This window comes from Gossypium arboreum, chromosome 7, assembly GCF_025698485.1.
Source record: "Gossypium arboreum isolate Shixiya-1 chromosome 7, ASM2569848v2, whole genome shotgun sequence".
In the NCBI taxonomy this organism is placed as follows: domain Eukaryota; kingdom Viridiplantae; phylum Streptophyta; class Magnoliopsida; order Malvales; family Malvaceae; genus Gossypium; species Gossypium arboreum.
Window position 1 is genome coordinate 2,395,982 of NC_069076.1, and position 22,477 is coordinate 2,418,458.

General features: G+C 32.8%; 1 protein-coding gene across 2 annotated transcripts; it reads left to right on the top strand.

Annotated features, from left to right (window-relative positions):
* Positions 1–16,527: 16,527 nt before the first annotated feature.
* On the top strand, positions 16,528–21,263 carry LOC108471629 (ABC transporter B family member 15-like). Of its 2 annotated transcripts, XM_053030453.1 has the most exons (8): positions 16,529–16,845; positions 16,945–17,075; positions 17,171–17,225; positions 17,305–17,483; positions 17,588–18,045; positions 18,180–18,720; positions 18,823–19,734; positions 19,822–21,263. In XM_053030453.1, exons 1-8 carry the CDS (start codon positions 16,797–16,799, stop codon positions 21,196–21,198), a joined length of 3,702 nt encoding a protein of 1,233 aa, XP_052886413.1. In that variant the 5' UTR covers positions 16,529–16,796; the 3' UTR covers positions 21,199–21,263. The 2 variants fall into 2 exon arrangements, with proteins under 2 accessions (XP_017628710.2, XP_052886413.1); XM_017773221.2 differs by having other exon boundaries at positions 16,528–17,075.
* The last annotated feature ends 1,214 nt before the right edge of the window (positions 21,264–22,477 follow it).

The following is a 22,477-nucleotide window of genomic DNA, read 5'->3' on the forward strand; positions in this document are numbered from 1 at the left end:
TTTATTATTATTACTTTTATTTCTATTGTTTTTACTTTCTTTCTTTCTGAATGTGTTTTCTATTCTACTTTTCTCTTGGTTTTTACTGTTTTCGCTTTTGAAAAAAAAAAGTACTCAAAGAATAGTTTTTGTTTTTTGGTTTCTGGAATTACACTCCCCTGTCGTCGTCTCTGATTGCTTCATCGTCGAAATAGGTGTGGGATTAGAAACCTTGTCCTTACATTATCGTTTTTGCAAAATTTCTGTTTTGACATATTTTTTGTTTTTGTGTTAACTTGAAGATCATGGGTTCCAGACATTGAAAGTGAGAAGAAACTGCTACTTTCTAATATATTCTTGATAGGGAAAAGATTGAGGATGATTTTGGTGGCTTAGATAGTAGTTTCGGGCTATTTTTGAGGTGGTTTTGTGACCTCCCTGACGACCATACAAGCGTGTGCCGAGACACATGGCCGTGTGGATTTGGGAATTAGAGTTTTCGGACGATTTTGGGTGCCACACGATCGTGTGGATGATTTGGGGATTTAGGGATTCCACACGGCTGTGTGTTTCGAAACACACAGTCGTGTCTAGTGGCCACACAGGTGTGTGAGACTTTCACAAGGCCGTGTCTTCCCCCCACTTTATTTTAGTGATTTTGGACAGAGAGTTACACAACCTGTTCACACGGTCGTGTCCCTGCTTCACACGAGTGTGTGCCTCCGTCACACGGCCATGTGCAACCCTTCACACGGGTGTTTGGACCCTCACACGGCCTGGATTGCTTCACACGGCTAAAGCACACAATCGTGTGGCCCTAACTCACCAAGTTCTGATTTTAGCGCAAATTAAGTGCAATCAAATCTCTATGTGTTCCAACCCTCGACTGAGGTTTATTGAGGGTAGGTATGACTTTGTTCTGAGTTTGGATAATGCGTTATTGGTGATTGGTTGTGTGACATGTTTGATTCTGAACCTGGTTAGCTGGGTGAGCATGTGTGCAGCTAGTTCTATCTGACTGTCTGACTGCGTGTCACTGAAAAGCGAGGTTATTTTGTAATTGAAATTGAACTCAAGTAACGAGTGTGTACATTTCTGAATTTGATTGAAAAATTGTGAATGACTGTTTGAAATTGCATTCTAAATTGGTACATTTGCATACAAAGCTTTTGGGGTGGGATGTTGAAGAGAAGGGAGATTTACAATTTGGCAGTTTATCTGCATTCTATTAGCCCCAATTCCCAAAGGGTCAGGGGCGGTCTCAATACCCTAAGGGTCGTGGACAATACGGATGACCATCGTTGTCGGGCAACCTAGGATGACATTATAACGGTATAGCGGATTACCGCATTGCACTATACCGCATGTACGTTAGCTACGCTACATACCATTATCTGATTTGGCAGTTCATACTGCACGTTTGTACCGCGGTTTACTACATGGCACTACACAGCTTATATGCTAGCATTGCTATGTAATATATGAGACTGGCAATTTATCTGCACACTGTTAGCCCCAATTCCCAGAGGGTTGAAGGCAGTATTAATTCCCTAAGGGTCAAGGACAATGCTAATGATCATCGTTTCTGGACAACCCGAGATGACATCCTATGGAGTATAAGGTTGGATGGGCTTTTCGAGGTCCTATTCGGAGTGCAGGGATGGGTGGGTTGATTAAATCCCCACAAGAAGTGTAGGGTTGGATGGAGATAGTGTGTTGGCTAGATGGGTGGGTTATTTTATAACTCATTTGCACTCATATACATCTGATTGCATCTGTGCGACTGAAGGTGACTGTACTGCTCGATAGAGATGTCTGAATGATAAATTTGACTGAACGTGATACTGTATTTGGATGTGATTGACTGATTGTCTGAAAGGAACTAGTGCCTAAGAGAAACTCATAGATTTGACTGCGACTGTTTGACTAGATAGTTAGTGTGATGGGCTAAGGCCCTAATGATACTGATTCTGGAAAGAGCTTAGGCCCAACCTGTAACTATTGGAAATTTCTACTACTGTGACTGATTGGACCATATGACTGTAGAGTTACATATGGGGTAAATTGATTACAAGCGTACATACTCGACTATCATCTGATGGTAAGGTTTGCTTTGCATATATCGACCGGTTTCGTGTAGTTCGGTAGGTTGGTTCTGCTTCGCCACTGAACCTGAACTGTTCTAAAGCCTTTAAGTCTCTATTCTATTTTCATTTCCATTGCTTTACTAGTTTTGATTCCACACTAAGCTCGAGTAGCTCACCCCCTCTTCTGTTTCCCCTTTTCAGGTACAGTTCTGGATTCTGGATACTGGACTTAGTGTGCAGAGGTCTTGGGCAGGCTTAGAGAAATTAAACTATAAGTTTCACTTTAGTTTTTATTTGATACTCGATTTAATTTGAACTGTAGGGATTTATAATACGGTGGTACTGTTTCCAATTTATGCCTTTACTCATATATTTTTAACAGGTTTTACTTCGAGTTTTATTTTAAATTTGAACTAGTTAGTTATTAAACAATTTTAAATGCTTTTGGTTTACTGGGATAAATTGATTTGTAAAATTTCCTCACGATCACTTCGGTGACCTATGTAACAATCCGAATTTGGTCTAGACTTCTAGGTCGAGTTTAGGGGTGTTATAGACATTGTCGGTGAAAACAATAAATCGAGGGAAGTTAATTTGAATGTGGGTTGAGAATTTTACTTGAGGACAAGTGCTAAAAGTAACATGTTTTAACATCATTCTTAATGCGTTTTTAGGAGATTATCTGATATTAATTGCGAATTTTATGCTCCTAATCCTTTAAATTCATGTTTTAATGTTTAATAGAGCATTTGAGAGAAAATGAGTGAAAAACGAGTGAAAACCAGAGCGTCGAAACAAGCTGTAGGAGCCGCACGGGCTGAACTGTTCCACACCGCTAGACCATATTGCTCTGTGACCCACATGAGCGTGTGGTAAATCGTTTTGATTTCACAAAATTATGTATCAAATTGCAAAAAATCACAATTTTTAGATTTTCGGGTATTCTAAGACGTCTATATGACAAAAATAAGGAGATAGGAGAGAGTTGTCAGAGAATATTCAAGAAAACAACTCGAAAAACACCACAAAAACTGATTTTGAAGTTATCGTGGTTTTCTTTAGTTCTTTCGATTATATTGTATCTTCAATATTTTTATTTTTAAGTATAAACTAATTTTCTAAATACCTAAGGGAAATGAACCTTATGATGGATTCTTTTCTTTGATTTTTATTTTACACAATAAATACTTAGCTTCTTGTTCTCAATTATGTGTGCATAATTCTTAGTTTGATATTTCTAGATTATTGATCCATATTCTATGTGCTTAAATCGGAGGTTGAATAGACCTTATTTAAGAGTAGATCTTGCGTAATTGAGTGGAGTTGCATGCAATTCTAGAAATAGGACGACATAAATCTACCAGATTAGAGTCAAATTTAATAAGGGAATCTATAGCACGAGTTAATGCGATAATTAGAGTTTTAATTAGAAAGAAATTTCAATTAATCAACCTAAAGTCAATTACTCTTATGTTGAAAGAGATATTTGCATAATTTAGGTCTGCGTATTAAGATACTGAGTAAAAAAAGGGCATAATTTAGATTGATAGTGACAAATGAAATCTAGGTGAATTCTTTCTTGGGTATTGTTTTGCTTCTTAGTTGTTACTCGATTATTTTCGTGATTTATTCTTTTCCGTATTCATTAGTTAATTAATTTAGTTAATTTTAATTTATAATCAATCACTCGAATTATTCGGTTAAATAATAGACAGACAATAATTACTAGTACTTTTAATTTTCATGGGAACGATATCTTTACTCACCGTAGCTATACTATTAATTGATAGGTGCAATTAACTTAGTCAAATTTTTAGTTAGTTTCGCGACGCATCAATATTAAATAATCAATTTCATCATTCTTAATCAACTTCTTATTTATGTATAGCATAATAGTTAATAATTAAAAATCATGTAAACATTTATACATCTAATTAAACATACTAATTAAAATTATTTAAACCAAGTAAAATTCTAGTTGTACTTACAACCAAAAGCTTGAAATCAAACTTGTTTTCTTCTTTTTATACTCCTTAGCTATCACTTTGCCATTCTCCCTAACTTGATGTCACTTCTCTATTTTTGTTCATATACATAAAAAAAACTCAATATGTTCTCATTAAAATCATAATAAAATATCACAGTCTATATTCCTTAAATAAAACTATTATGAATTTCATGAAAAATTTATCATACTTACCTTGATCACTTACAATCAAACACTAATTCTTATTTTCTGTCTCCTCCAAGGGAACTATTGTTGGACTCCTCATAAAATTAAAACAGCTACTAGGCTTCTCTTTTGATTTCACTAGATTTTCATAAAGGAAATTGGAGGAATTAATCTTAATTGGCTTGAAAATGGTGGAAATGACCTATTTGTAAAAAAGGAAATATTGGAAATGTGGAGGATGGAAGTAGCGTATGACTTTTGGAGAAAGATGAATGAATTTTCATCATCCTTCTCAACTTTTCTATGCTATTATTTAATTAATTTAATGATTAAAAATATCTAATATTAAAATATTCCAACTAATCAAAATTTTACGCAAATTGATCCTTAATCATTACATTCCCATAATTGTTTTATTTGATCATTTACTATTTTATCCTTCAAATTTTCCTATAATACCTTTTATGAGTCATATTCTTTTTCGGTAATTTTTCACCTCTAGTCCCTCATTTTTCCTTCAATTCAATTCAATCCTTCTAACTAATTTTTCCTCTCTTTTGCCCTAATACTTTTTACTCTCTTACAATCTAGTCAATACCTTGAATTTATCTCTCACAATATAAGCCTTTTCAAGTCTTTGCAATATCTATATTCACTCTCTGCTAACATCGATAATTTCCAATTTATAGCCTTCTCAAATTCTAACTTGTTTGCTCTCGATTTAGCACCATTTTCGAGTCAAGGAATATTGGGGAGTTACAGTAATGAAGATGTTAAGAAAATGGAGTTTGAGCATCGAGAAAGCGAGGATGTTGTTGTGCAGTTGTTAGTAGAGGTAAAAAATATCCCATTATTGGGTATGAGATTTCAAGTTACATAAGTCAATTGACTATGCCAATGCCTATTGATTTGTTATAGTTTGATATGTAACATTAGGCTTTCCAATACTCTTGAAGAACTTATTTTCAAGTAATTTAAGTGTCTTTTATATGTTTTTGTCGATATTTTAGTTTTAAGCATTAATAAACATTTTTGCTTAGTTCTACACCCTTTTGAGACCCAAATTGGCCAAACAATGCCATAAGAGACCTAACAATGTGATTGAGTTGGTGTAAGGAGACCATAACGGCTCAAACTTGAGGAAAACATCATTCAGAGTGGGTATCGCGGTACTGATTCCATGGAAGTAGTGATATCCCTAAAGGTGCTGAAGTAAAGAAAATTGGGGCTAACTCTAGTGATGTTGCGACACCGATGAGTGGGTATCGTGACACCAAGACCAACAAGACCCCAAGTTTGCTATTGTTTTGGGTATCGCGACACCAAAGCCTGGGTGTCGTAATACCATTACCCGACGGGGAGGAAATTTACTGCCGGGATAGTTTTTGTCCAACACCAACCCCAATAAACAATACAATGTTCAGGGGTATTTTGATCCAAAATTTTGGGCTGTAACCAGATGTTAAAAGCCACTTTTGGTAAGAACAAAAAAGGGAGTTGCTGCCTTTACTTTTCTTTAATCTTTTTAGCTTTCTAATTATCTTCTTCTTCAATTTACTAGGGTTTAGTTTTAACTTTTCAGGTTTTTAATTGTGTTAGTTGGTAGTTAGTTAGTTTTACTGTAGCTTTGTCTCAATTATTATTTAATACTCAAAACTCTCTTTGTATTTTCAATTTAATCCATAGTCATTAATATAGCTCAACTCTATTTTTTTTCTTGGATAAAAATATGATTTTTAGTATTACTTTTCACTTCCATTCTTGACACCTTCATCTCCTTCGAGCAACCATCAAGAAAATACTAAACTTTCTTTAACCATATTTTTACACTTATTTTAATGTATTCTTTGAATGTATTTTGGGTTGATGTTGAGTAGCTAAATTTATGGTGGTTGGTTGATGGAAATGTTATTTTGTTAGTTTTGGTACAGAGACTAAATTGTAAAAATTGGACTAAATTGAATAAGCTTCAAAACTTAGAATTGACGCCTCTAAGGGAAAATATAAATAGGTGAGACCGAGAGGATATCATATTGAGCACCAATTTTATTGTCCCAAGTTGGTTTGGTGAGGTCGAGAGATAAACCGGGCTAAATCGTCTAATTTGGGAAAATAAGGACCGAGAGGTAAAATTGAATTAATTACAAGTTTAAGCTTTTTAGATCCCCAGTCCAAGGACTAATTAGCAATATGGAAGTCAACCAACCACTTTTGTTTATTAAATTGTTAATTTCTTAATTTTTTCTGTTTTACAATTTGGTCCTTTTTAGTATTAGGTAATTCATTAGCATAATTAACCTTAGTTATGAATTATCATAATATAGGTATTAGTGAGTAGCTAGCTAGACTTCTTGGTTGCATGCTTGTTACTTAGGAATTACTTAATCCTCGAACTCGCTTAGGTTCGATCCTTGGAATACTCGAGTGTTCCATTGTAACACTACAAATATTACAACTCAACCTGTCACACTTGCACTTGATTGTTTTTGTGTTGATTCACAGACTTGGTTCACGCACGCTGGGGCGCAATCACCTACATATCATCTGAATATTCCATCAATGTTAAACAATTTGCGTATCTTTCTCAACCAAAAAACTCAAGAGTCCACGATGTTGAAGAATCTCTCAATGCCAAATATTATTGGTAAATATCACAATACTATACTTAAAGGTCTACAATGTCAAATATTACCTTAATATAAAATATTCTTGGTACCTATCCTGAGCACTATACTCAAGAGTTCATGATGTCAAATATTAACGAGTTGTATGATAAGATGATAGCTCTGTCACTATTCAGACTAGCTCTGGGGGACGGACCATATTGTTTGGAGACGCCTAATAGTTATGGTAGGGAATACTGTTAGAGAAATATAGTCTAAGAGGAATCTCAATCAAATTCATTTGACAACATCCCAGAACCAAAGTGTCCTAATGAAGACATTGGTGACTTGACAAAAACCCAAGCCTAAGAAGGAGTGTATATTGAAACTATAGGTGTTAATGATCCTAAGGCATAAGATAAACTAATAGTTTCTGCTCAAAGAGTCGCAATAGTCGTATGTATGAGCCCTCAAGCTATTATTGGAAGCTAGGTATCTTCACTTGTGGGCATGAATTTTCCAAATATACCCATGAACTGTTAGATAGTTTGAAGATAATGGTGACCTTACACTTGATCAAAATTTTCCATCAAAGATGTTATGCAAAGAAGAATCAAGGTGTACAACATTATGGCATCAATGGATTTCAAATTCAATAAGTTTATTGCCAACATTTTATGCGTGCAAATGCATTAAATATGGCAACGATTACATATGGATGATGTTGGAAAAATCGGTTTAAAAAATAGTGTTTGTTGCATAGAGGAAGTTAAATTTTTTTCTTAAAACTAAGCCTCTTGGTATTTATAGTAATAAACCCAAGACCGAATTAGTACTTGTGCTTTGAGTGAGGCGTTGTAGGTCATTTTCTGGCTTTCTACAAAACGATCTTCTCGGCTATCCCCAGACCTTAACTTGCTTAGAGTGTGGGCTTTAACTTCACGAATAGGTCGCATAGAATAAAAAATTTAATTAATTTTCATTGGAGAAAGATTTTGTTCTTAAAATAAATTACCACTATTTTCTAACAGAGTAACAACACTTAAATATGAATAACTAGTTTTTATTAAGCTCATCCCATAGTTCCTATTTATAGGGAAAATGTACAATAGTTTTCCTTGAATAAGGGGTAATTAAATAATAATATTTTAATAGAAAATTTAGTTTTGTCATATAGGGAATATTAAGGGGTGACGATAACCCTTAGTGAAACTAGGGTTTGGCTCCCATTATAAAATGGGATGGACGTTCTGGCCCATCTCGTATACTGAGTACAATTATATGTGTTATCTGGTCTTTTAACAAACTCATATAATTTAACCAACCCAATAAACACTTTTTCTATTTCTCAAAATATTAATTAATTAAATTAATTTAATCAATTAAATTATTTTATCAACCCAATTCTAATTACATTAAGGTTATGACAACTTTATCTTATTATAATCTATGATGAAATATATTTAATTGCTCGTTCACAAAAACTATGATGATTAATTAATTAATTTCACTTCAAATTTCAATTATTCAATTTCAATCAATTAAATAATAATTTAAACAATTTAATTTATCCTAAAACTCATCTTTTGTACTTAGTGAGAAAACGCATTCACTGTGGATAGTGATACATGCAACCTATTTCTTTTTATCGTTGTTATCATTTATTCTAGAGTATTAGTTCTATATGCAATCCATTTTGGGTTATATCAAGCTAGTGGAGAGACCGATTGAACATACATAATTAGGGTTCAAATAATTTGTAATTAAATTTTGACTTCTTATTTATTAATTATAACATTATTTAATCATGGAGGGATTCCACTAAAGTATCATGATTGATGTAACACCTCTAACCCGTCTTTGTTGCCGAATTAGGATTATAGAGTATTACCATACAATAAAAAAATATTTAACATCATAGCATTTAAATAAATTAAACATATAATAAACCATTCATTCACATGCATTTTTTTCTCTAATTCGAGCCTTCGAGGCCCTAATAATAGCTTAGAAGTGATTCAGGACTAATTTGAAATAAAACGGGAAGTTTAAGAAAAATATGAAAAAATGTGAAAATAGGGGTCACATGGCCATGTGACACAGCCCATACCGTGTAACATTCAAATAAAGGGACAAATGGCTGTGTCCTCACCCGTGTAACTCACTGAGTAGGGTCACACGGTCGTGTCACACGGTCGTGTCACAAGCTCGTATATCAAGCCGTATAACTATCTTAGTTGCCACACACGCCTATGTGCCATGCCGTGTAACTCACTGACTTGTAACACTAAGAAATCTCAAATGACACATGGCTATGTGACAGCCCGTGTCCCAGGCTGTGTGAACCCAAAATTTACCTAAAAACATGCCATTTCAAATCCATTTCATAACTAACCATTCAAACCATTTGAGCACACAATCAAGGGATTCAAAAACCATCCAAATACACACAAACGTATCATATCAAACATCTTAAATCACCTAACCAGTATGTCATTCAAAGGCACCACAATTGTATCAAAACATTAATTACCAAACATGCTAATAATGTCATATTCCTATCATGCAAACCTAGTTCATTTAATCATTACATATCACCATAAATGACCATTCACAAACTGTCTCATATATACCAAAAGGACCTTCAATACAAGCACTTGAAATTAACCAATATGACATATCTTGATATGGCACTAAAGTTCACCAAATCAACCATAACCTCAAAAGCTTAAACATACTAAAACATCCATTACAAAAGACCTATACATGTCATTATTAACCTTGGCCAAAATACTCAAAATCTACTAAAATAGTTGTTGGATAGTGTGATAGGTCTCCGACAAGCTTCCAACCAATCAAGCTTCCAATAATCTAAAAAACAAAGGAAAATAACTACGTAAGCAACAAGTACTTAGTTAGCTCGTATAAACTTAAACATAATTACCACATCAATAATACAATTCATAGATTAAGCATAAACCATTACCAATGGGAAGAGCTTAGTATATGCCTATTCGAGCATCATCGAGCTCACATGTTAGTAGGTTTATCAACATCACATATAAGCTCATTTATATCATAAGTTACATTACATATGCATCACCCTTTTCATAAAATCATGAACATTTCCACTAACTTATTTATGTTTCCATTCCTTTTCTTACCCGTTGAACTATCTAGGATTGCATTGGATACTCGAGAATACTCACACATATAGTGTGTCTTTCCATATAACTGTAACCTCTTTCCATATAACTGTAACATTTCATTTACATCATTGTTCACACGAGCTGTGGGTCAGAATGTAAGCTACACGATGCTGCTCACATGAGCTGAAGAGAATCCGCAATAAATGTAGGACCTCAGCCATTGATAAGACATTCAAGACCAGCACCCAAAACATGAAATCCCTAATGACATGTCATTTGTATACTAAGAATTCTTAAGGTTCAACCGGGGCTCGTTATCCGTCAATTCATCATAACATGGATACAAATATATATTAATTTATATTTAAACAACATAAAAAACATTCAATTTAGCTAACATTAAAATGATCACAGTTCATACAAACTTACCTCGATAACCAGGGCGTAGAAGTAGAATTGAACACTAATCTGAAGCTTTAGCTTTTCCTCGATTTAAGTTCGATTGTGGTTTATCTTGATCTAAATAAATAATTTCATTCAATTAAGTAATTCTAGTATTCAATTCAATCCATAGTTCATATTTATGTAAAATTACAAAATTACCCCTAATACTTTAAATTTTCACAATTTAGTCTTTAAGCTCAAAACTTAAATATAACATATTTGAGCCTAAATCCAACTTAACCAATATTACAAGAGACCTTGAAACAACCCATTAATACAAAAATTTCACAATAAAACCCATATATTTACATTTTTAACAATTTAATCCCTAATTACAATTTCACCAAAAATCACTTAACAAAACATGTTTATTTTACAACCAAAACCAATAATATATCAAATAACATCAAAACTTATTCAAAAACATTCATGGAATGTCCTCAACCTTTAACAATTTTGCAAATTAACCCATTGGCTAGCTAGATTAAGCTGAAACGAACTCAAAAACATAAAAATCATTAAAAACGGGACCGAAATCACATACCATGCAAGCATTTGTACTAGCTAAACTTTTAAAGCACAAAAATGGCTATTTCTTCATTTAATTTTGGTGGAGAAAACAATTAGGGAAGATGATACCAATTTTGCCTTATTTTAGTTTAAGTTAATTATTAAATTACCATTTTAACCTTAATTATTAACTTTAAAATCAACTAAATCATGTCCGTATTTGTCCACTAATATTAAGGATGGTATAATTACTATTTAGATCCTTTAGATTTCCTTTCCATAGCCATTTGACCCCTTTAACACATAAAACTCAACTTTTACACCTTTTACAATTTAGTTGTTTTCACTTAATTAACCATTTAAAAATTAAAATTTCTTAACGAAATCTTAATACAACCTTAATATAATCTTGTAAAAATTAGATAAATAATAAAATAATAATTCACTCATCAAAATTATGGTCCCGAAACCACTATTTCCAACAACACTGAAAATGGGCGGTTACAATTGAACTCTCCCTTATTATATACAATTACTAAAACAACTTTATAGATGTTTGCACAATGACCTTGTCATAAGTGTGTTGTCCCCATAGGATATCATTATCCCTTTGGGTTAAATTCGTTCACCTAATATGATCCTATTTTATCTCATGGTAACTATTACATCTTCCTTCATAAAAAATCAATTACTAAAAGATAGTAATTAAATCATTTGTCCTGGATAAATGACCCAGGCAACGTTACTTTTCCACCTATCATGTAATTCCATTGAGAGGATACCATTAACCCTTTATTGAGCTATGAATTCCACTATTGTAAATGAAGTTAAGTCATGCAGAAGTCATATACCCATCATACTAGCTTTTGGTTCTTTGATTGTTTGAACTCAAGTTTTCAATACATTAAAGTATACAAGTCACGCACACATAGTTAGTCACCTACTTAGGATTGAGATAAGTTACACTACGAACATCAAAAATGAATTAATCCATAAGTGGATCTAGGATTAATTCAACTTAGGTCTTGTATGATGTATTGTTAATCCAGACAATCACATCTATGTTTCTATGTTTTAGGAGTCAACCATACTGATACCTAAGACAAGGTATATCCCCAATTGAGCTTGATAGACACTATAACAATCCTTTAATCGACTTGCTCAATTTCAATTCATTAGACTATGAACCTTTCATATTGCATACTAATATAATTTGTCTTCTCACATTATGATTCGATCACATAATGCAATTTAACATTAGTTAAACGTTAGGTAATTAGTGAGCCAATATTTGCATAAATTTTTCTTTGCTTGCAAAAACCGTTGAGGACAAATACAAACATTATTAATTTGAATAATGAAATTTTATTAAACCAATCTGTTCAAAAAATTACAAATAGAAATGACAAATAAACTATTCTTAGGATAATAGATCCTTACAGATGATTTGGGCAACCTATGTTAAGACCAAACATATGTGGGAAATTCACAAATATAACAATCCATATACATATTTTGTAACAAGTGTATTGTAGGATCATTCGAAGTTGGATCACAGTTTAATTTACGATTCTATTGTTGCATTGGTCGAAGTAGATTCTTCCATACTCATTTAAGTCTTGATTGCAAAAATTTGGAATATATATCATTATTTTGTCTTGTACAAGAAAGCATGGCAAGTAAAGTAAAGGGCCATAAAGTGATTATATGAAGGCTAGGAGCAATCATACAACCAACTACATAGTTATGGAGCTATGCCTCAAGAGCATGTTCTTGGTATTCAATATGGAAACAATCCCTGCATACAATAACAATAATTTAGCTTGGGGGCACTTATTCTTTTGTCTATTTTGAACACTCAAGCCACTTATTGAATGGTTCAAGCACTGCAAACCCATTTCTAGATAGATGGCATATTCTTGTATGAGAAATGCAAGAGAAATTGTTGGTGACTGTTTCTCAATATAAGCCTGGAAAACTATTTTTCTTACTTTCGCTTTGGTAGAATGAAAAAAAAATTAGGCATGGGCATTCTTTCTACGACTCGAGATATTAACAAATTGTTTTTTATATCTAACCCAGCCTCAAAACTGTAGTCGTGGCACAAAACTCTGAAAATGGTTGGAATAAATCATGAGCATATCGTGTCTCATAAATATGTTATATCGTCCAAAATTTCTACAAGGAAACAAATGATAAGAAATTATAATGACAACTTGTAAATGCAAGTTCATATTGTTAGTTTCATAAATTACAATATGTTGTTCCACTTTATGCTTTTTTTTATAAGATTGTAGATGCCTTATATTGAGTAGTGTATGAGTTGATTCACCTCAAATTCCACCAAAGGGTAAACATTATCAAGAAAGCGAACACCAAAGCATGAAACTTCATTGAAAGTCTTCTATAACATCCCAAAATTTTCGATTAGACATGTAGTGCTATTCTAGTAGTGGATATAGTGAATTTTCGAAGAAATTGGAAAATAAGCTAGTTAAAGGAATTCTTATGAAAATAAGTGATTTTGGATATAAGAATGAATGAAAATAATTTTAGACATGAAAGTGTGATGAAAAGACCAAATCATGAATTTTGAAAAGTTCGAGGATTAAAATACAATTTGACCAAAATGTGAAAAGTGAGTTACTATTGATTAATAAACATAAGGACAAGTTGGAATATGTATTGGTATGATGAGAATTTCATTTGGAACCAAATTGTAAAGATTTGATAGTATATGAACTAAGTCGTAAATTTACCATTTTGTTGAGAAAAGTGTAAAAGTAAATTTTTCAGTACCCAAAGATGTGAATTAAGTATGAAAATAGAATTATTGAATTTTGGTTGTTTAATAACAATTTGTTGTTAAGAGATTGTGTTTAATTAGTAAAAACACATGTCAAGTGTCATGGGCCACGATTCAAAGCTCGTGACTAATGCACAAAAAGCATACCATGGAGGTCAATTGATTAAATAAGGCTTATTTAACCCACTTGAATTGGCCTGGTTCATGAAATATGTGGAGAAACCCATATACTTGAAGCTTTGATGGCCTAGTGAAGCACTTAAGAAAAAATTAGGGCTACCTTGGTAAATATGAAAAGTAATCTTAGAAGATTTATAATATGATAAGATTTTATTTTGTAATCTTAAAGGATTGCGTCAATCCTTTAAGAATCTCAATTGTGTATAGGTTTTAATCTTGACCGTCGATGTAAAGCAAACTGTACCGTTGGATCTGGGGGAGCTCAACTATAAATAGATGTTTCCACCCTCATTTGTAACCACTCAGTTATAATCCTTCATAGTAATTGAGTACTATTGAAAGCATTTACTCAAACACTTGGAGTGGTTTTTCTTTCTTGTAGCTTTTCTGTTATTTTGTTGCTTTTTTGTCTTTAAGTTGCTTCCACTTTATTTTTAGTACCTTAAAGAATTTCTATCGAGAATTTTCACTTTGAGAGAGTTAGGCTGACTTAGGCGGATTTGAAACAAACGAATTGCCAAAGGCCGCACGAATTGCTAGACTAAAATCTTAGCCCCATGACACTAGAATAAACTTGGACAAATGGTTATCTAAGTTCCCATTTGTCTAAGTTAATTTAAAACATAAAATTTTAAGCTTGTAAAAATTATAAAAAATATTTAAAATGGTAAAATTACAAATAATTATTAGAACAATCTATAATGCACTTATATTTTGAAATCAAATGAAATTTAATATTTATACTTCAAAAATTAATGATAATTTGCTTCTATAATGTAGGCTTATTAAGTTTACAACAATTTAATTTTAAATATTAAAATAGAAGAAAATTAGGAATAAATCTTAAATAACTAATAACTAATAATTAATATTTATTTACTTTTTAAACAATTTTATAATATTCGAATCCATGTCCGAATAAATTTAGACAAGTGGTTATAACAGGCTCAAAATGGACTTAAACAACGATATATATATATATATATATATGTTCATTCTAAATGTGTATTTTTTTGTCATATTTCTATTATTTTAGAATGTTTTAATGATTGTTTATAATTTTACCATTTTAATAATTTTATATTCTTTTATATATATATATATATATATTACAATATTCAAATTTTTCATATTGAGTAAATTAGGATAATTAGTTGTATTCAAATGAAGTTAGATAATCTTTTGTCCAAGTTAATTCTAGATGTAAATGTTTTAATAATATTTTAAATATTTTTTAAAATTTTATTATTTTTAAATATATGCTAATATGGCATGGCAGGTCAACAATTTGTCCATGTGTCAATTTTCGTCAACCAAGCTAATATATATTAACTATAAAACCAGTCAACAAGAAAAACTATTAATGAAAGGGCCTAATTGATTTTTTTTTTTCATTATAACTCAATTTTAAGGGTTTTAGACCTATTGTCATAATTTAGTAATAATTTATAATTACTATTAAAGTATTAATTACTTTTGACCTTAAAACTAACCTAGGTGACCGCTAATTAGAAAAAGTTGAAACTTTAGGACTAATGGACTGTGTAAACTCGGCTAGGAATTGAAAATGTGAGGCCCATAAACTCAATTAACGAGAATACATAATTTAATTAAATCAAATCTTGATATCAAAATTCTAGTTTAATCCCAAAATCAAATTAAAATTCATTTTAATTCCTTATTAAATCAAAATTTTAATTTACTTTTAAAATTAAATCCAAATTCAATTGTCTCAAAATTAAATTTAGTCCAAAATTGGTATTAAACCCAATTTCCATTCATATGTATGCCCAACATTGCTCAACTCAAATAAAATAACCCCAAAAAATTTATCTACACAGGAAATTATGGGTGATTTTAATGGTGTCCGGACATAAACCAGCCTCCATGAAATGACTAAGCTCGTAGATAAAAGGTAAAAGCTAACCCACTAAAGCATAAAAATGATCTTTTACTGTAATGATTTTCGTAGTATCAAAAATTTTTGTCTCGAACTATCATCTAAAAATACACAACTTATTTGAAGTTTAATCTAAGCTTTAATTAACGATTTTCTCGATTAAATTATTTAATCGATATTTAATATATTTTTCTATTAATTTTGTATATCTTCCTATTTTATTCTTACGAATTCAATTTATGAAAACGAGATTTCCAGAATCATATTTTCTGATACCAATAAATTTATAATTGAACATGTATACATGAGACATATTTTAAATACGACAATTTTAGAAAAAAAATAAGTCCAGGTAATAGGTTAAGTACCTTACCAGACTGAACAAATTGTTATGGTGAATATAGGAAGGTGATGGGGAAAAGGAAATCATTAAGCATTTATGGTAAAGGGACCAACTTTATGTAGCTTATATTTCATTAGTTTGCTTCCCATAGGAACCCCATCACATAATTTACTTATTAATTGTTACAAACCAACTACTTCTTTGTCTTTTCCTATACATTTGTTCATTTTCTGCTTGGAATCTGAAATGATAGATGCCATTTCAGGTAGATCGACTAACCATTACCGAAAGTTTATTGCTTAAACTATTATCCGAATCATTGGTGTGATTATGTTCCTTTTCACGTGATAAGAATTTAAAAAAAAAAAATGCTACAAGTTGTTGATTACCTGTCAACATTCATATAAAATTAGCCAAGTCATTTAATTAATTTATATCTGTTATGAATGATGGGTGACGATGGCAGAGCTTTATATTGAATAAAAATAATATAATGGAAGTCCACGATCCTAGCTTAAAATCCGCCTTCTATTTATTTCTTTCCTGGTTTTTAAGCTATCATTTGTCAGGCTGCAAATCTGCATCTCTATAGCTGCCCTTATAACATCAACTGGTATAGATAATGGAGGAAGGAAAACGAAAGGCCAAAATGGCAGATAAGAAAATGAGTGGTAAAGATATTGGAAACATTGTTAAGAAGAATAAAAATGGATCTATAAGCTCCATTTTCATGCATGCTGATGGTGTAGATATGTGTTTGATGGTTGTAGGCTTCATTGGAGCTGTTGCAGATGGCACTGTTGGACCCTTGATTATATATTTGACTGGTCGTATGTTTAACAGTGTTGGTGGAGCTAATGAAGCTTCATCTGTTGGTATTCTCGTCCACGACGTTCGCGAAGTATGTTATTACTTACAAACTTACAACATAGTAATATAGTATGTTTGCTTATAATCTGATAAGATACAATTTGGTTTGTCTTCTTTGGTTGACAGGTTGCTCTGTATGTTGTTCTGAGTGCATGTGGCGGATGGGTTGGGTCCTTCCTAGGTGAGCTTGAAGTTAATACAAAGTTCTACAGCCACATTAATTCTTATTTTGCTATCTAAAAGTTTTTTTAAAATTTCAGAAGGATTTTGTTGGACAAGAACCGGTGAAAGACAAGCTACGAGAATGAGAACAAGGTATTTGAAAGCTGTTCTAAGGCAAGATGTAGGCTACTTTGATTTGAATGTAACAAGCACAGCTGAAGTAGTCACAAGTGTTTCCAATGACAGTCTCATAATTCAAGAAGTTATTAGTGAGAAGGTCAGTTCAACTAAAATCTTCAACAATCAAAATAAAAGAGAAAAAATAAAAGAATTACTTTCCTTCAGATTGTAAGTTGATTAACTTCTTTGAATATGCATCAGGTCCCAAACTTAATAGCAAGAGGTTCTACATTTATTGGAACTTACATTGCAGCTTTTCTGACCCTATGGAGATTAGCCCTTGTGATTTTCCCTTCTGTTTTTTTGTTGGTGGTTCCTAGTTTAATATATGGGAAGATTTTGCTAAGTCTTGCAAGGAAGATTAGGGTGGAGTACAATAAGGCCAGCACAATAGTAGAACAGGCAATAGCTTCTATAAGGACAGTTTATGCCTTTGTTGGTGAAAACAAAACCACAACTGAATTCTCTGAAGCTCTACAAGGATCCTTGAAGTTAGGGCTGAGGCAAGGGCTGGCTAAAGGCTTGGCCATTGGAAGCAATGGCATTACCTTTGCTATTTGGGCTTTCATTACCTACTATGGTAGCAGAATGGTCATGTACCATGGAGCTCAGGGAGGAACTATTTTCATAGTAGGCACCTGCATTGCTACTGGTGGCCAGTAAGAGTTTTGAACTTCAAGTTCTATTAGGAATAGGACTTTAAATTCTTATCTAAGATGGTATTTTATATAATTATATAAAACTTTTTTTTTTCATTGATATTTTTGGTGTTATTTTCCCTTTTATTGAACAGACAACTTGGTACTAGTTTATCCAACCTGAAGCCTTTATCTGAAGCATGTTCAGCTGCCGAACGAATAAATGAAGTGATAAGAAGAACCCCAAAAATAGATGTGGATAACATGGAAGGGGAAATTTTGGATAATATTTTAGGAGAAATTGAATTCAAGCAAGTAGAGTTTGCATACCCTTCAAGACCTGAAAGCATAATTTTCAAGAACTTTTGTCTCAAAATTCCTGCAGGAAAGACTGTGGCCTTGGTGGGTAGTAGTGGATCAGGAAAATCAACTGTGATATCATTGTTGGAAAGGTTTTATGACCCACTTGGAGGGGAAATACTTGTTGATGGGGTTTCTATTAATAAATTGCAGCTCAAGTGGTTAAGGTCACAAATGGGGTTGGTGAGTCAAGAGCCTACATTGTTTGCAACAACCATTAAAGAGAACATACTTTTTGGAAAGGAGGATGCTGGAATGGAAGAGGTTATTGAAGCTGCTAAAGCTTCCAATGCCCATAACTTCATTTCTCAGTTGCCTCAAGGATATGACACCCAGGTTTGTCTGCTTACCTTTTGTGTTTATTAGATTATATAAACTATAATGCACAAACTTGATTATACTAGCATCATATATGGTTTAAAGATTAATATTAAACAGGTTGGCGAAAGAGGGGTTCAAATGTCTGGTGGACAGAAACAACGAATTGCTATAGCAAGAGCCATGATTAAAGCACCCAAAATCCTCCTACTAGATGAGGCAACAAGTGCATTAGACTCTGAATCTGAACGTATTGTGCAACAAGCTCTTAACGAGGCCTCCGTTGGACGCACAACTATCATCGTTGCACATCGTCTTTCTACCATTAGACATGCAGATTTAATTGTTGTCGTCAAAGATGGTCAGGTCATGGAAATGGGGTCACATGATGAATTAATGGTCAACGAAAATGGCTTCTATCCCATGCTAGTGCAACTTCAACAAACAGAACAAGTAAAAGTCCAAGACAAAGGAAATAAAGATTTATCTACGAATAACTCCGCTTACATAACAAACACGGAAATCAATATTACAAGCAGCCGTAGACTTTCTTTACCCAGTCGGACAAGTTCAGCCAACTCTGTAGCACCAGATCATGCTTCACTAGTTGGAGAAATGAATGTTGAGAATAAAAAAACATCTGCACCATCTTTTAGGAGATTGTTGGCCTTGACTTTACCAGAGTGGAAACAAGCTACTCTGGGATGCTTAAGCGCAATTTTATTTGGTGCAGTGCAACCACTTTCAGCCTTCACAATGGCGTCAATGATATCAATATTTTTTCTCACAGATCATGGTGAAATTAAAGAAAAGATAAAGGTTTATGCTCTGAGTTTCCTTGGGCTTTCGTTGTTTTCTTTGATAATAAATATTATCCAGCATTACAATTTTTCTTACATGGGAGAGCACCTGACAAAGAGGATAAGAGAGAAGATGCTTTCAAAGGTGTTGACTTTTGAAGTTGGGTGGTTTGACCAAGATGAAAATTCCAGTGGCACTGTTTGTGCTAGGTTAGAGAAAGACGCTACTGTGGTATGTTCTGCATTTTCTAACCTTCTTTATGACTATATATAATTGATTATGGACATCACCTAACTATATGTTCTTGTATTTTTCCAGGTGAGATCTTTATTTGGTGATGTAGTGTCTCTCCTTGTGCAAACCATCTCGGGTGTAACTATAGCTTGTGCGATGGGCATATTCATTGCGTGGAGACTTGCCATTGTCATGATTGTTGTCCAACCGCTCATCATCCTTAGCATGTACACTAAAATGGTTATACTTAAAAAAATGTCTGTGAAAGCCAGAAAAGCACAACAAGAGAGTAGCAAGCTTGCTGCAGAGGCAGTTTCCAACCACAGAACTATTACTGCCTTCTCATCTCAAGACCAAATCATGAAAATGTTGCAAGCAGCCCAAGAAGTTCCAAGAAAAGAGAATGTTAGACAATCTTGGTTTGCAGGTCTAGGACTTGGTTCAGCTCAATTGCTTACTGCTTGTATTATGGCCTTTGATTTTTGGTATGGTGGAAAACTCATATCTCAAGGATATATCACTGCTAAAGCCCTTATTGAAACATTCCTCATTTTGGTTAGCACCGGCGTTGTAATTGCTCAAGCTGCAAGCATGACATCGGACATGGCCAAGAGCGCTGAGGTTGTTAGATCTTTGTTTGCGATATTAGACCGCTGCACAAGGATTGAACCTGATGAATCTAGTGGTTACCTTGCACAAGAAATTACAGGATGCGTAGAAATCTGTGATGTTGAGTTTGCATATCCGGCTCGACCTAATGTGAGCATTTTGAAAGATTTCTCAATTAGCATAGAAGCCGGGAAATCAACAGCATTAGTGGGACAAAGTGGATCTGGTAAATCAACAGTCATTAGTTTAATTGAGAGATTTTATGATCCTGTAAAAGGAGTTGTGAAGATTGATGGTCGAGATATCAAGTCATACAACCTCAGGTCATTGAGGAAACACATAGCACTTGTTAGTCAAGAACCAACACTATTTTCTAGCACAATAAGGGAAAACATTCTATACGGAGCACCTGATAAAATCGATGAGTCCGAAATCATTGAGGCAGCCAAAGCAGCAAATGCACATGATTTCATAGCAGGTCTAGTAGATGGTTATGATACCTGGTGTGGAGACAGAGGTCTGCAACTATCTGGGGGCCAGAAGCAACGGATCGCCATAGCCAGAGCCATATTAAGGAACCCAGCAATGTTATTGTTAGATGAAGCAACCAGTGCACTTGACAGTAAATCTGAGAAAGTGGTGCAAGAGGCATTAGAGCGAGTGATGGTGGGAAGAACTAGTGTTGTTGTTGCACATAGGCTGAGCACCATTAAAAACTGTGATCTTATTGTTGTGTTAGACAAAGGGAAGGTGGTGGAGAAAGGCAACCATTCATCTTTGTTAGCCAAGGGGCCAACAGGAGCTTACTACTCTTTGATTAATCTACAAAGTAGAGCACATAATTCTACTTAGTCATTCAAATGAGTTGGTGTATTTTAGATGAAAGTTCAAATCAAGAATTTATGATATTATGAAAATCATTAGTGTTAATAGTTTGTTTTTGTACTCTAGTGGGTGATAAAACGCCCCTTAGCTTTTAGCTTTCACTATGAGCTTAATCATTCCATGGAGGCCAGTCCATGTCCTGCTAACATTCGGCAAAAGTGTCGTATAGGACCTTATACTAAGAGTCGGATTATATTTTGCTTCCTCCAATAAAAAAATGACAAAATTAATTATTGTACATTGAATCAAACAGCAAAGGTCATCCTATTAAAGATTTCATCCATTTCTATGATTAAAAGCTCATCCATGTATGTCAAAATAAGGCACACATGGCATGCCATGTGCAACTATTTGGTTATTCTGTTAGTAAGGTCAATTTTTAACAATAAAAATAGATGAAATTTTTTTATAAAAATGATTAATTTGCTCTTTAACTTAACGTATAAAGATTAATTTATACAATTTTTAAATTTAAGAAGCAAAATTAAATTTGACTCTTAATATAAAGGTCTCCATAATACTTTTACCAATAATAATCTAATAATTTGTTATTTCCTATGTAAATTTTTATTTTTTTTGGAGAGGGTGTTATTTGATATGAGTTTAGCAATATTTGGTTCAAAATTGGGTTTTATACCAATTTTGGACTAAATTTAATTCAGAGTTAAAATTGAATTTTGATTTAGCTTTAAAATTAAATTAAAATTTTTATTTAATAAGGAATTAATTTGAATTTGAATTTGATTTTATTTAATTAAATTATTTATTGGGCTGAATTTAATTTAGATTAATTTGGGTTATGGGTCAATTTTAAATAAATCAAAAGTAAAGTGAAATGTTCGAGTATTTTATAAAACTATTGTATTTTAAAATTATTTAAAAAATACGGCATTGTTTTAGATTTTTTAAAAAGTATATGTTAAATAATAGGTTCATTAAGCATGAGACACATGTCACACTATAAAATTTTAAAATAAGAATAATAGTCTGAGTTGTCATGTATTAACTTTACGTGAAATTGTCACTTGACATGACGGCTTCATCTGAAATTGACACATGATAATTTAATTCAATTTTTTTCTACAAAAATTAAAAAGTGTGACACATGTTACAAATACAGTGAACTCGTCATTTGACATGATAAAATTACTTTTTGGAAGAAGAAAAAATACCATTTTTTTTAAATAATCTAAAAATAACCCTATTCTTCTAGATAATTTTTAAAATATGGTATTTTTATAAATTT